Source organism: Capricornis sumatraensis, chromosome 19 (assembly GCF_032405125.1).
Source record: "Capricornis sumatraensis isolate serow.1 chromosome 19, serow.2, whole genome shotgun sequence".
In the NCBI taxonomy this organism is placed as follows: Eukaryota; Metazoa; Chordata; class Mammalia; order Artiodactyla; family Bovidae; genus Capricornis; species Capricornis sumatraensis.
In genome coordinates this window covers 20,608,430-20,623,270 of record NC_091087.1, presented here as the reverse complement: position 1 = coordinate 20,623,270, position 14,841 = coordinate 20,608,430, and the positions used below count along the sequence as shown (strand labels likewise).

The 14,841-nt window shown below is 49.7% G+C and overlaps 1 protein-coding gene across 1 annotated transcript in view; it reads left to right on the top strand.

The window, feature by feature from the left end:
* Nucleotides 1-14,841, top strand: part of SLCO3A1 (solute carrier organic anion transporter family member 3A1) — a 374,177-nt gene that overhangs the window by 325,828 nt on the left and 33,508 nt on the right. Inside the window, exons 6-7 of the mRNA XM_068991286.1 lie at nucleotides 7,145-7,343; nucleotides 9,468-9,606. Of these exons, the coding sequence (XP_068847387.1) occupies nucleotides 7,145-7,343; nucleotides 9,468-9,606 (338 nt within the window). The remainder of the gene's footprint in view (nucleotides 1-7,144; nucleotides 7,344-9,467; nucleotides 9,607-14,841) is intronic.

Below are 14,841 nucleotides of genomic sequence, written 5' to 3'. Positions count from 1 at the left end.
GAGCAGCCCACAGAAGGCAAAGAATAGCTAGTGACTGCAGGATGCTTTCCCAAGCTTAGCAGTGGAAGGAGGAGTGGAGACATAGTGGGTGCTGTGTGTTGCCATCAAGGGATTGGAGTAATGGTACTGTTGCTAAGACACAGTTGCTATTGTGGCAGGAAGGACTTGAGCAGGTATCTAAGCAGAGGGGAAAGAGCCAGCAGAGGTGATGTGCAGAAAAGAGAGGGAATGCCAGCAGAGGTAGTGTACAGAAAAGAGAGGGAATGCCAGCAGAGGTAGTGTGCGGAAAAGAGAGGGAATGCAGTAGACAGCGTTTGATGGAAGAGCTCATCTGTTTCAGAAAGTACACAGAAGGAAAGATATGAGGATGACCCCTGAGAATGTGACATTCCAGTCTGAAAGTTGAGAACATGCCCTCCCCATGGAATTATCTTCTGGAAAGTAGGGAAAACCACTAGACCATTCAGGTATGACCTAAATCAAATTCCGTATGATTATACAGAGGAAGTGAGAAATAGATTTAAGGGACTAGATCTGATAGATACAGTGCCTGATGAACTATGGACAGAGGATCATGACATTGTACAGGAGACAGGGATCAAGACCATCCCCATGGAAAAGAAATGCGAAAAAGCAAAATGGCTGTCTGGGAGACCTTACAAATAGCTGTGAAAAGAAGAGAAGCAAAAAGCAAAGGAGAAAAGGAAAGATATAAGCATCTGAATGCAGAAAATCCAAAGAATAGCAAGGAGAGATAAGAAAGCCTTCCTCGGTGATCAATGCAAAGAAATAGAGGAAAACAACAGAATGGGAAAGACTAGAGATCTCTTCAAGAAAATTAGAGACACCAAGGGAACATTTCATGCAAAGATGGGCCCGATAAAGGACAGAAATGGTATGGACCTAACAGAAGCGGAAGATATTAAGAAGAGGTGGCAAGAATACATAGAAGAACTGTACAAAAAGATCTTCATGACCAAGATAATCATGAAGGTGTGATCACTCACCTAGAGCCAGACATCCTGGAATGTGAAGACAAGTGGGCCTTAGAAAGCATCACTACGAACAAAGCTAGTGGAGGTGATGGAATTCCAGTGGAGCTATTTCAAATCCTGAAAGATGATGCTGTGAAAGTGCTGGACTCAATATGCCAGCAAATTTGGAAAACTCAGTGGCCACAGGACTGGAAAAGATCAGTCTTCATTCAAATCCTAAAGAAAGGCAATGCCAAAGAATGCTCAAACTACCGCACAATTGCACTCATCTCACACACTAGTAAAGTGATGCTCAAAATTCTCCAAGCCACTCTTCAGCAATGAGTGAACTGTGAACTCTCTGATGTTCAAGCTGGTTTTAGAAAAGGCCGAGGAACCAGAGATCAAATTGCCAACATTCGCTGGATCATGGAAAAAGCAAGAGAGTTCCAGAAAAACATCTATTTCTGCTTTATTGACTATGCCAAAGCCTTTGACTGTGTGTATCACAATAAACTGTGGAAAATTCTGAAATAAATGGGAATACCAGACCACCTGACCTGCCTCTTGAGAAACCTATATGCAGGTCAGGAAGCAACAGTTAGAACTGGACATGGAACAACAGACTGGTTCCAAAGAGGAAAAGGATACGTCAAGGCTGTATATTGCCATCCTAGTTATTTAACTTCTATGAAGGAGATCAGCCCTGGGTGTTCTTTGGAAGGAATGATGCTAAAGCTGAAGCTCCAGTACTTTGGCCACCTCATGCGAAGAGTTGACTCATTGGAAAAGACTCTGATGCTGGGATGGATTGGGGGCAGGAGGAGAAGGGGATGACCGAGGATGAGATGGCTGGATGGCATCACAGACTTGATGGACGTGAGTCTAAGTGAACTCCGGGAGATGGTGATGGACAGGGAGGCCTGGCGTGCTGCGATTCATGGGGTCGCAAAGAGTCAGACACGACTGAGTGACTGAACTGAACTGAACTGAACTGATGCAGAGTACATCATGAGAAACGCTGGGCTGGAAGAAGCACAAGCTGGAATCAAGATTGCCGGGAGAAATATCAATAACCTCAGACATGCAGATGACACCACCCTTATGGCAGAAAGTGAAGAGGAACTACAAAGCCTCTTGATGAAAGTGAAAGAGGAGAGTGAAGACGTTGGCTTAAAGCTCACCATTCAGAAAAAAAATATCATGGCATCTAGTCCCATCACTTTATGGGAAATAAATGGAGAAACAGTGGAAACAGTGTCAGACTTTATTTTTTGGGCTCCAAAATCACCGCAGATGGTGATTGCAGCCATGAAATTAAAAGGCGCTTACTCCTTGGAAGGAAAGTTATGACCAACCTAGATAGCATGTTGAAAAGCAGAGACATTACTTTGCCAACAAATGTCCATCTAGTCAAGGCTATGGTTTTTCCAGTTGTCATGTATGTATGTGAGAGTTGGATTGTGAAGAAAGCTGAGTGCTGAAGAATTGATGCTTTTGAATTGTGGTTTTGGAGAAGACTCTTGAGAGTCCCATGGACTGCAAGAAGATCCAACCAGTCCATTCTAAAGGAGATCACTCCTGAGTGTTCTTTGAAAGGAATGATGCTAAAGTTGAAACTCCAATACTTTGGCCACCTCATGCGAAGAGTTGACTCATTGGAAAAGACTCTGATGCTGGGATGGATTGGGGGCAGGAGGAGAAGGGGATGACAGAGGATGAGATGGCTGGATGGCATCATCGACTCGATGGACGTGAGTCTGAGTGAACTCCGGGAGTTGGTGATGGACAGGGAGGCCTGGCGTGCTGCGATTCATGGGGTCACAAAGAATCGGACACGACTGAGCGACTGAACTGAACTGGACTGAAGCAGGAGTAGATCATGTCCTGAGAGGAATGGGCAAGGTGATATTTTCTGATCTTCTCGTTTAATGTGTCCTTCACAAACTGGCCAGTAAACCCGTGTGAGGGTACTGACCCAAGATGACTCACCAGGAAAACACATGTGAACAATGAAATGCTCGTCCACGTCCACCAGACCAACAGCACCAAGTGTTGGTGAGAAGGTGGAGCCACTGGAACGCTCGTGTGCTGCTGGTGAGAAAAGTTCTTTGGCAGTGCCTACGAAAGCTGAAAGCATATGCTTACTCTGGGATCCAGCATTCCACTTCTGGGCATAATCCAACAGAAATGAGTGTTTAGATCCACTTATTTGTATAGGCTTAGGTAACAATAGGGCTTCCCTTATAGCTCAGTTGGGAAAGAATCTGCCTTCAATGCAGGAGACCTGGGTTTGATTCCTGGGTTGAGAAGATCCCCTGGAGAAGGAAATGGCAACCCACTCCAGTATTCTTGCCTGGTAGAATCTCATGGACAGAGGAGCCTGGCAGGCTACAGTCCATGGGGTCACAATAGTTGGACAGGACTTCACAGCTAAATATATATATACACATAGGTAACAGTATCTAAAACAGCCTTATGCATAAACCCCCAAACTGGAAACAATCCAAATATCTATCACTTAGTAGAATGGATGAGTAAATTATAGAATATTCATACAGTGGCCTGCCACACAGCATAAGAAAGCAAGAGCTTGTATATATACCTCAATGTGGATGGATCTGGGACAGTCAAAAGATGTCAGACTCAAAAGAATCATATTAATAAGAGTTAGAAAGAGGAAAAGTTGGACTTCCCTGTTGGTACAATGGATAAGAATCCACCTGCAGATGCAGAGGACCCGGGTTTGATCCCTGGTCCGGGAAGATTGCTCATGCTGTGAAGCAGCGTTAAGCCCGTGCACCACAGCTGCTGAGGCCACACTCTAGAGCCCTGGGGCCGCAACTAGGGAAGCTTATGAACCCAGAGCCTGTGATCTGCTGCCAGGGGAGCCGCTGCAGTGAGAAGCCTGCACACCACAGCCAGGGAGCACCTCCCACTCTCTGCAGCTGGAGAATGGCCACGCAGCAGCGGAGGCCCAGTGCAGCCCCAAGAAGGAAAATAAACACTTTCTTAATGGAAAAATTAATGAAAGTAACAGAGGCCAGAATGATAGTTACTCTTGGACTTTGGGTGAATGAGGACAGCAGGGAACCCCTGAGGCTGCTGGAAATGTTTTAATACAGGGGTGTGTACAGATGCAACTAGTCATCAGTGTTCCCTTAATCTTGTGCATGTCACAGAACATAACCTATCAAGTTAAAAAAAAAAGATTAAAACCCTGCCAACAAGGATGTGGCCAGACCCCAGCTCCTCTCCCTGGGGGCTGCCAGAGCACACAAGGCTGATGTTTTTCTTTTTCTTACTAATAACTCTTTACCATCCACTCTTTTATAAGTATTTTCTTCCAAGAGATATTAGCAAAATGCAGTTAGCCCTTAGTACCCATCTGACAGAGATAGGGTAAAAAGTGTCTCTGTAGACCCAGAGGGATGGTACCAGGAGGGAGGTGGGAGGGGGTTCAGGAAGGGGAACACGTGTACACCCATGGCAGATTCATGTTGATGTATGGCAAAACCGATACAATATTGTAAAGTAATTAGCCTCCAATTAAAATAAATAAATGTATGCTTAAAAAAATAGTGTCTCTGTAGTTACAGTTATAACTTCTCCATTACACCTACGATCTCTTCGGTTTAGCCCTCCAGCACCCAAAGACTTTCTTTCTCACTTCCTGATTGCTTGACTGCAGCTTCTTACATTTTGATCACATTTGCTTCGAAGCTGGGGCTCTGTTCTAGTTCAGAACAGATTCCTAGAGTTTCCTATCAACAAAGCAATAGTCTTCAGGGCAGAAGGAAAAAATCAACCTCGCTTTCCTGCATCTGTCTCTGTCTCAGTGAGTCTGTCTGTTAGGGCACGTGGCCCGGGGAGAGGCAGCCTGGTGGCTGTCTGTCGGTCTGTCCGTCTGTCTGGCAGTCCAGGCAGGGAGGACATGCGCCCTCTCCCTGTGCCCTTCCCATGGCATCTGGAGTGTTGGCTGCAGGAGGGGCTGACAAGGGGGCCCTGAGGGGACAGAGAGAGGCCGCGAAAGCCTAAGGCAAGGCGTGTGCCCCGGAGGCCTTCATCAGTAGCTCCCGTAGACCTCGAGGAGGAGTCCCCTGCCGTCATCCCAGGCCATCAGTGCTGTCTCTGGGCCACCCGCAAAGTCATCCGTAGATGGGGCAGAGTTCCGAAAAGAGCAGCACAGATGATTAAGGGCTGATGGCCTTGATTTATGCATGAAGATAAAAGGGACTCAATCTGCATAGGTTAAGGTAATGAGGATGGAGTTTGGGGGGAAGTTCTGATAACCGCCCGCATGCTAAGGCTTCATACACATCAGGGAGGGAGAGGGGAGGTGGATGATAGCTTGGAGAGAAGGTGCCCAAAGCCTGTTATTGCCATAGTTACCATCATCACCAGGGGATGCTCCCTGCCGCCTTTGATGGAAAATGGAACGGAACGCAGCCTGCTCTCCGGGTGTGGGCTGTGGTCATCGGTGTTCACTGACACAGATCCAATCTGCTCGCTCTTTCGTTCATCCAGAAAATAGTTCCCAAGTGCCCAGGCAAGGGAACCAGGGCTGAACAGGATGGAACGGTCCTTGGGGAAGCTGCATCTTAGGAGGGGGAGAGACAACAAGAAACCAGAAAACCAGAAATGTCCGAGGCAGCTTCACATAATGAGGAGAGCCATGCAAACAATAAAACGTGGCAGGAAACACTAAGGAACCTCAGATGGGCTGCTGGACAGCTCTAGGTGGGGTGGCCCGGGCTCCCTGTGAGGATAGGGCCCAGCCAGGTAAAGGCACAGGGGAAGAATGTTCTGGGAGCTCCCCTGCTGGCTCAGTGGTAAAGAATTCACCTGCCAATGCAGGGGACGCAAGTTTGATCCCTGGGTTGGAAGATCCCTTGGAGAAGGGAATGGCAACCCACTCCAGTATTGTTGCCTGGAGAATCCCATGGACAGAGGAGCCTGGCGGGCTACAGTCCATAGGGTCGCAAGGAGTCAGACATGACTTAGCAACTAAAACAGCAACAGAATGTCATAGAAGATGAATCAGCAAGTGCAGAAACTAGGGGCTTGAATGGATTTGGTCTGTTCCAGGGGGAGAGAAAAGAATTGGGTGTGGTTGGGGAGTCACTATGGCATGGAGGAGAGACAGGCAAGTAGGGGTGAGGTCATGAAGATCGTGTCTGTACCAGGATGAGAAAGAACCGAGCACAGACAACCCAAGAACGTCAAATAATACAAAATGCTGTGTTTTTCTTAAAATCTGACTTGTGCTATTTTCTTTGCAGAGCTCAGCCTCCCTGATTATGCTTTTCTCACCCAAATATTAAAATTAATTTTCATTCCTGTAGCACATACCAGCTGATTGATGTAGTCAATTGACCTAGGGGTCTGTTGATTGGCAAGCAAGAGGCAGCCTACACTGGAAAATTGGCCATACACAGTCTACATGGTGGATAAATGACATGCAGTAATTTAAAGCTGAGTTTAGATGAAATGAATAAGAACAAAACCAAACAAGAGATTGGAACTCCTAGGATCCTTTGGTCCTCCTAAGATGCCCTGAGTCTGTGAGAATCAGAAATAGCAGGTTTATGGTCCTGCTGCCTTGCAGATAGCTCTGTTTCTAAGAAGGTATTGGGGAGGGGCATAAAAATGTATGCCAATTACTCACCAGGAGCTACAAAATGTATTGATTTGATCAATGCTACTTCCTGAGAAGTTGCAGGGATGGTTAATACACTGTCTCTCTGTAGGTTGGTGAGTTCTGAGGCCTCTGTTTAAACAACCTCCAGACCCTTCTTTGCCTGAAGAAGAGAAAATCCCCAAATGATCTTGAGCCCCCTTTCCCACACCGCCTGGGAAACACACAGAGGGCACATTGCTAACACGCATGTGTGTTTCTTAGCCCATCTGCCCTGTCTGTCGGTTGTTCTCACACCAACTGGGGCTGTTTCCCATGAGGGTTCCCCGCTTAGCATGAGGGTGTATGACTTACATGCCTCATCACTGTGAGTTTGTACGTGTCTGTGTCCCCCCCCAATTATCTGTGGGCTCCTTGAAGGTAGAAATGAGGCTGTTAGCAGAGACGTCGGGGTACAGGGGAGGAAGTGGCACCTGCGTTGACTGGCCCTGCTCCCCTGGCTAACGGTTCCTGCCCCTCTGCTCTGCTCCAGGGATGACTGCGATCCCATGTGCCTGTCTGGGCATCTTCCTGGGCGGTCTCCTGGTGAAGAAACTCAGCCTGTCTGCCCTCGGGGCCATTCGGATGGCCATGCTCGTCAACCTGGTGTCCACCGCTTGCTACGTCTCCTTCCTCTTCCTGGGCTGTGACACGGGCCCTGTGGCTGGGGTTACTGTTCCCTATGGAAACTCGTAAGTCTCAGAAAGGTCACACACACACACACACCCCCACACACACACACCCCCCCCCACACACACACACACACACACACACCCACACACCCACACCCCCACACCCACACACCCATACCCACACCCACACACCCACACCCACACCCCCCCACACACACCCACACACACACCCATACACCCACACACACACACCCACACACACACCCACACACCCACACACACACCCACACCCCCACACACACACCCACACCCCCACACCCACACCCACACACCCATACACCCACACACCCCCACCCCCCCCCACACACACACACACACACACACACACACATCCACACACACACACCCTCATCCACCCACCCACACACACACCCACACCCACCCACCCACACCCACACCCACCCACCCACGCACCCACACCCACCCACACACGCACCCACACCCACACACCCACACCCACACACACCCACACCCACACACCCATACCCAACACCCACACACCCACACACACACACCCACACCCACACACCCACACACACACACCCATACTCCCACACACCCACACACCCACACCCATACCCACACACCCACACCCACACCCACACACCCACACACACACACCCATACACCCACACACCCATACCCACACCCACACACCCACACCCACACCCACATCCCCACACACACACCCACACACCCACACCCACACCCACACCCACACCCCCACACACACACCCACACCCACACCCCCACACACACCCCCACACACACACACACACACATCCACACACACACACACCCTCATCCACCCACCCACACCCACACCCACCCACCCACACACCCACACCCACCCACCCACACACCCACACCCACACACCCACACCCACACACACACACACACACACACACACACACACACACACACACACACACGCCTGCCCCACCATCCCCTGCCTGCCAGGGAAGCAAGACCCTCTCCCCGGGGTAGGTTAGGGTTAATGGAGCCTGCTTCGTCCCTAGAGACCCTGACCCGGAAGTTGGTGATGCCTCCGCATCTTCCTTCCAGTGTTGAAGGATGTGTGTGAACCTTCTGGGTGGGGAGGACAGAATTCCACTTAAAGGCTGTCTCCCAGCACGGCCAGGAGAGCACTGGGGAGACAGGTAGACGCTCACTCCCCAGAGGATTCAAGGGCCTCTTTTTGGTGTTTGATTTTAGGAATGAGGTGAAGATAGAAAATTAAAAATAGGTTTTATTTTAAAATTCAGCTTATAATACAGGAGAGAAGTGTGTGTGTGTGTTAGTAGCTCAGCTGTGTCCGACTCGTTGCCACCCCAAGGATTACAGCCTTCCAGGTCCTCTGTTCATGGGGATTCTCCAGGCAAGAATGCTGGAATGGCTTGCCATTTCCTTCTCCAGGAGAGCTTCCCAACCCAGGGGTCAAACCTAGGTCTCCAGCATTGTGGGTGGATTCTTACAGTCTGAGCCACCAGGGAAGTCTGTAAAATAGAAGAGACTTCAACAGTTCCTAAACAGTAAGAAGCTATCATTAGACTCACCTAGTAATCGCAGGGTCCAACCCATGTTAAATGTGGGGTGGGGGAGGAGGAGAGAAGGGAGGGAAGAAAGGAAGGAATTTGGCTCTTACAGGACATCTTATTTCCTGTCTATTATCCTAAGACTTTGAACTGAAGCTGAATCAGGCTTGTCCTTAGAGGGCATTATGGAGAGTCCTTATATGTCCAGTACCAACAGCTGTTCCCTCTTCTACACGAGCCTCTGGGAGTCCAGTCTGGAGCATCAGGGCCGCAGCATGGCTGGCCCGCAGGATACCAGTTCCTCTCCACACCAGTCTCCCCCGAGCAGGCCACCAGGCTTCCTCCTGACATTAAGTCAGACAGAGCCAGGCTCGTCTGCCACCCTGCGAGGTCAGACAGGCAGGAAGGAAGCACACTGGCCAAGGCATCCTCTGTGTATCCATGCACAGTCCAAACACCAGCACCCTTCCTTTCCCTGTACCATGGCCACGGTGGCCACTGTGACCCCAGAGGGCAGGGGGCTGTCCATGGGGATCCAGAAGAAGATGGCCTTACTCTGATGGATTCCACCTCTCCTCTCTTTTCCAGCTCAACACCTGGCTCGGCCCTGGACCCCTACTCGTCCTGCAATAAAAACTGTGAATGCCAAACCGATTCCTTCACTCCAGTGTGTGGGGCAGACGGCATCACCTACCTGTCTGCCTGCTTTGCTGGCTGCAACAGCACGGTATTGCTGATTTTCTGACGGGATGGGATGGGGCAGGGGAGCACAGCCAGCCGGAGTAGCTTAAAACCCCAGGTCAGGGGCAAGAGTGGGCAACCACATGTGTCCTGTGGCTTGTGTCCCTGCCTTGTGAATTGTCTCAGCCTCTGCCCTGCTCTGGTGGAGAATTCTCCGATAGGAGGCCTGCCAGGCCATCCAGCTGCTTCGTGCTAAATCAAATAGGTCTCCATAAAGTGTCACTGAGCAATTTTAACAGAGAGTAAAAATTCAAAGGAAGCTGTATGGAGCCAGAGGAAAAGATTATGGTTCAAAGCTAGGAACAGGATGACACCACAGGTAATGAGTTCCCCATCAACAGAAGTATGTAAAGAAAGGTCGGAACCATTTATCAGGGAAGACCTCTTCCATACCTGAGACTATGCAACACTAATTCAGCGTCTTCTCTACTCGAATCCCTTTGCCTTTATCTTCTCAGCTAGATGCCTCCCACCTTTTTCCATCTTGCCACTATCATTTCTTTCCATTTGCTTTTTTGTTCTTGTGTTTGTTTGGGGGTTTTTCCTTCTCAACATGAATTATACAGTTGACTCTCAACCTGCATGCAACCTTCCACATTCTCTGCATGAAAACCTGAGGCTATGGGACTGGTCCCCTAGTCCTGCTGATCCCACCTGGTACCTGCCCTTCTGCATCCACACCCCCCTGCCCTGCTGCAGGCCCTCCTCCTCTCTCACTTAGACCAGTGTGGTAGTTGCCTCCCTGGCCTCGCAACTCAGGATGGGCCCCTGCTGGTCTGTCTTCTCCATTGCAGCCAGAATGATTTCTGTAATATTGCATGTCATTCAGTTGCTCAGTCATGCCTGACTTTTTGGACCCATGCACGGCAGCACACCAGGCTTCCCTGTCCTTCACTATCTCCCAGATTGTGTTCGTATCATGTCCATTGGGTCAATGCTGCTACCCAACCATCTCATCCTCTGCCGTCCCCTTCTCCTCCGGCCTTCAGTCTTTCCCAACATCAGGGTCTTTTCCAATGAGTTGGCTCTTCGCATCAGGTGGTCAAAGTATTGGAGCTTCAGCATCAGTCCTTCCAGTGAATGTTTAGTGTTGATGGTTTGGGCTCCTTGCTGTCCATAGCATGATGTATGAATATGTCTCCTAATATTGGGCCACCCTTGCATCCTGGAATGAATTTCACTGTTTTGCTTTGCTTTCAGCCATGCCAATGGCTGGCAGGATCTTAGTTCCCAGACTAGGGGCTGAACCCAGGCCCAGCAGTGCGAGCACAGAGTCCTAACCACTGGACTGCCAGTTGTTCAGTTCCTAAGTAACACTGCACCGGACCCTTTCTGATCAGTTAGAAGATAACGTCTAGGCACTGAATTGGGTTTCTGTCTTCAGCACATGTCTGTCCTCTGCCATGCTCTTCAGCTGTGCTTGCTTTCAGGTTGGGTATTCCACTTTCCCCATACAACTTGGGTCTTTTCCTACTTCTTCCTCCAGTCTGACAACTCCTACTCATCCATCAATACCCTACTCAAATGCCCCCTCCTCTGTGAAGCTATCCCTGCCCTCCTTTATCTTTGAGCTTCTTGCCTCTGCAGTCTTGGTACCTGTCTCTCCTGGAGGCACCTTTCTCGTTTCACTGCGGTGATCTGTTAAAAGGGTTTGTCATCTGCCCTGACCTGTGAGTTTCCTAAGTGAGCCCTGGCGCCCACAAGTGTTCTGTAAATGTCTGGAGATGCCGAGATGGAAAGAAACACAAGAAGGCTTGAGTGGCTGCTTTCAAGGAACTTAGAGTTGATATCATTTGTTTCTCCCCTTTGCTTATTGTGTGTCTTTTGGGAGCAGCTATTTCATTGAAGGAAGAAAACTGTATCATTTGTTTTCATTTCCAAAGACCTCATTTTTCCTTACATTTAACATTTAGATCCTTGGCCAGTTATTAACATTTTTCTACAGAGAAAATAAATCACCCTCGGGTGGAGGGGGCAAGGACTGATTTTTTTTAAAGTAGATGATAAAGCAGTTTCCTTAAGTGGGTAGAAATGAATTTTTAAAAAGAGATGGGACCTTGAAAATGGTTAAAATAAAAGTATAAGCTGTTCTTTTTCATGACAACAATTTCATTAACTCTTTAATATCTAAAAGCTATACTATAAATCAAGTTTGGTTACTGTGCTGTGATGAGAATGACATTGACTCAGTATAGGCTAGTGTCCTGAGACCAAAGCAGTCTATTCCAGAGCATTCTCTGACCAAAAAAAGGTCTAAAAAATGTGTGTCTCCTGTTCTTCCCTGGATGAGAGGCTTATTGAATAAGAGCTTAATCAGGCCCAGGTTTGCTTCTGGCTGCTGAAGCAGCAAGCTGTGGAATGCAATTATCAACAGAGGGCAAGCATCTCCGATTCCCTCTGGACATACATGGTTTATTCCCCAGACACCTGCCTCTTCTTCACAGTACCAGAGGCCTCATATTGTCTGCTAGGGTGCAGGTGATGCAGAGAGGTGATACCCCCTGCAATTACAAGGCGGAGAATGAGAAAGTCCCGGGGCTGGGGTGGGAGTTACGCTCTCCCCACAGAGGCAGGCCTCTGGATGCCTTGTCTTCCAGTGGGTGGACAAGGGCTTTAGGGTCACAGAGCTATGTGTACCCTGGAAAGGGGCTTTTGTGAAAGTTCAGTCCTAAAAATAACCACAACCCTGAAACTTGCAACACTGGCAAGCTCCTCTGAGAGCCTGTGTGGGCCAGGTGACAGGGCCTTTCACAGGTCACTCGTGGTCCCAGGTCAGAGGAATCTCAGGCCGTCAAGCAAAAAGGAGCAAAAAGCAATTTCAAAATACTTTCAAATATTTTGAGAAAATGCCCAAAGGGTGGGTTATATCCCTGGGATGTTTACTCCCTCTTCCTCTCCCCTTCTTGTCTGCACGCTCCCTCCGAAAACTCTTCCTCAAGCTAGAGGTTTCTTCATCCCTCTTTCCCCCTTCCGTATTTTTCCACCTGCATCCACTGGAGTCCTCTCCCAGCGTGGGCACAGCCATTCTGTCACCTGGACCCTCAGCCCCATGTGTATTATCGCACTCATCCTCACAACAACCTTGGAAGAACGTGTTATCCCCTGATTACAGAGGAATCCTTGCCCAAGGTCACATAGACAGTGGTGGCGCCGGCTTTGGAAGGCAGGGTCTGCCGGACGGCAGTCTCACTGTCTTCCCCAGCCCTCTGACTTCTCTCTTTAGTATGCCTGCCTTTTCCGCCAGCTGAAAGGAGCTCTCCATGTGTGCGCGCCACGGCTGGGATCCCGTACCTTCACGATCTGACCCTGCTGCCTCTCCAACCTCAGCCTCCCTACTCCACACCCGTCTTGAAGAACCGCTGACACACTCAGGCTTCTTGGGGCGCCCCCTGCGTACCCAGCTCTCTTTTACCTCTGGACCTCTGTGCATGCTGTTTGTCAGGGCAGGTCTTCCCCCAAGCCCTTGACAATCCTTAACACATCCTTATCCACAGCTGAGAAGCCTCCTCGCACCTCCTCACTGCTTCCGAGGCTGCTCTGACCACCCCCCCACACACACACCGTTCCCCGCAGAAGCCTCAGCACCTCTCTCCCCGCTCCACCAGACCGGATGGCCCGTGTTCCCTGCATCTCCCTCACTTGCCCATCACTAGGCACCCACATCCAGAAATGAGGTTCTGCTGTGGACCCTTGCACTCCCAGTGTTAGCCACGGCTCTGATGAAGGCCCTGGGCTTGCGCATGCCTGGTTGGAAACTGTGCCAACCTCAGCGTGCCTCAGGGAGACTCAGGTGCTAATACCACAACTGGCAGGCAGGTAGGCTGGCCACTGTAGATTTCAATACCGAACACCTCATCTGTGCTCATCTCTCCCCACTTGACAGCTTCCATCCAGACTTGTGAAAATCCCCCCTAACTCAATTAGACGTGAATAAATCACCAACAAAATCACTGATTGTTAGGAGATCTGGTTCGTGTTAGTGGTTTCCTGATATCAGACTTTCCTTCCTGCCCTGGTTTGAGGTTTTGTGTTTTGTTGTCTGATCTCATTTCTCCTTGAGTGCTGGCGATGGAAGTTTCCAGAATTGCATTTAATATACAATCTCTAATTCTCATTGCACGTGCCCAGGAGCGGTGATGGAAAAGATGGCAACTTAATTTTCTAAGCTTCCTTTGGCAGGAATATATTGTCCAGATTGTTTCTGCCCCTTTCACTCCCAGAAGTAATTATTCCAACAGAAAGCATGTTGGGAGCTGCTGATTGACTGCTGGAAGTTGTATCCTTCTGATGTACTGAATAATTGACTTAGAAAAAGGCTTCTGTCAGCCACCAGCGGAATGTTCAAAGTCAGTACAAGTCCGGCACAGCAGCTTGTGGGGGGCTAAGGATAGGCGACTCATCTGTGCCCCGCTCCAGGCCACAGGGATTTATCGAGCACAGGTTTGAACAGAGCTCGAGTAGGTGCTATGGCAGGGAGGGGATGTGGCTACCCCATTTTGGATGCGTGCAGGGGGTTCCTTGTTCAGGACGGCCGGCGTGTCTCAGGGCTGGCCTTCATCCACAGGGAATGCGTGGGTGTTTGCCTGGAGGATAGGATGCCATACCCGAGTATGGCGTGAGTGTGAGCACAGGATGGCGGGGAGGCTTGAACCTGGTGACTCGGGCAGAGCTTTGGTTCGGAGTCAGGGAAGAGGAGAATCTAGCGGGAGGGGCCTGATATCCCTCTGAGCTGCAGCTCCATCCCTCCCTTGGGCTCTGCCCACACCTCCCCCTCGGGATGCTGGAGCAGGGAGTGAGCCTGGTGCTCCCCAAAATGCAGCCCTTTCCCCGCCCCTCGGCAGGAGACCATTGCAGGCTACCAGGGCGAAGGGTGGACAGAGGTCTCGCTTTCATGGCAGAGTTTCTTCCATGGCCATTATCCTTCAGCCAGTGACCCTGCCAGGGAACAAGCTAGTGCGTTTCTTCTTGCAGTGTTTCGATTTCCCCTCTGCCTAGAGGCACGTGGGTTGCTGCTGATGCTCTTTGTGACAGGCTCTGAGGTCTTCACCTGGAAATACTGGCTGGGGTTCGGCCAGTGAGGTAAAGAGATTCTAAGCTGCAAAAAGACAGTAATAAACGACAGGAGAAGGTCTGAGGAACTTCGCTGAATCGTAAAAAGATCCGTGAAAGTCTAGGACACGTGGGAGCGTGTTACCATTCAAAGGAAGATGTGCCAGCTATC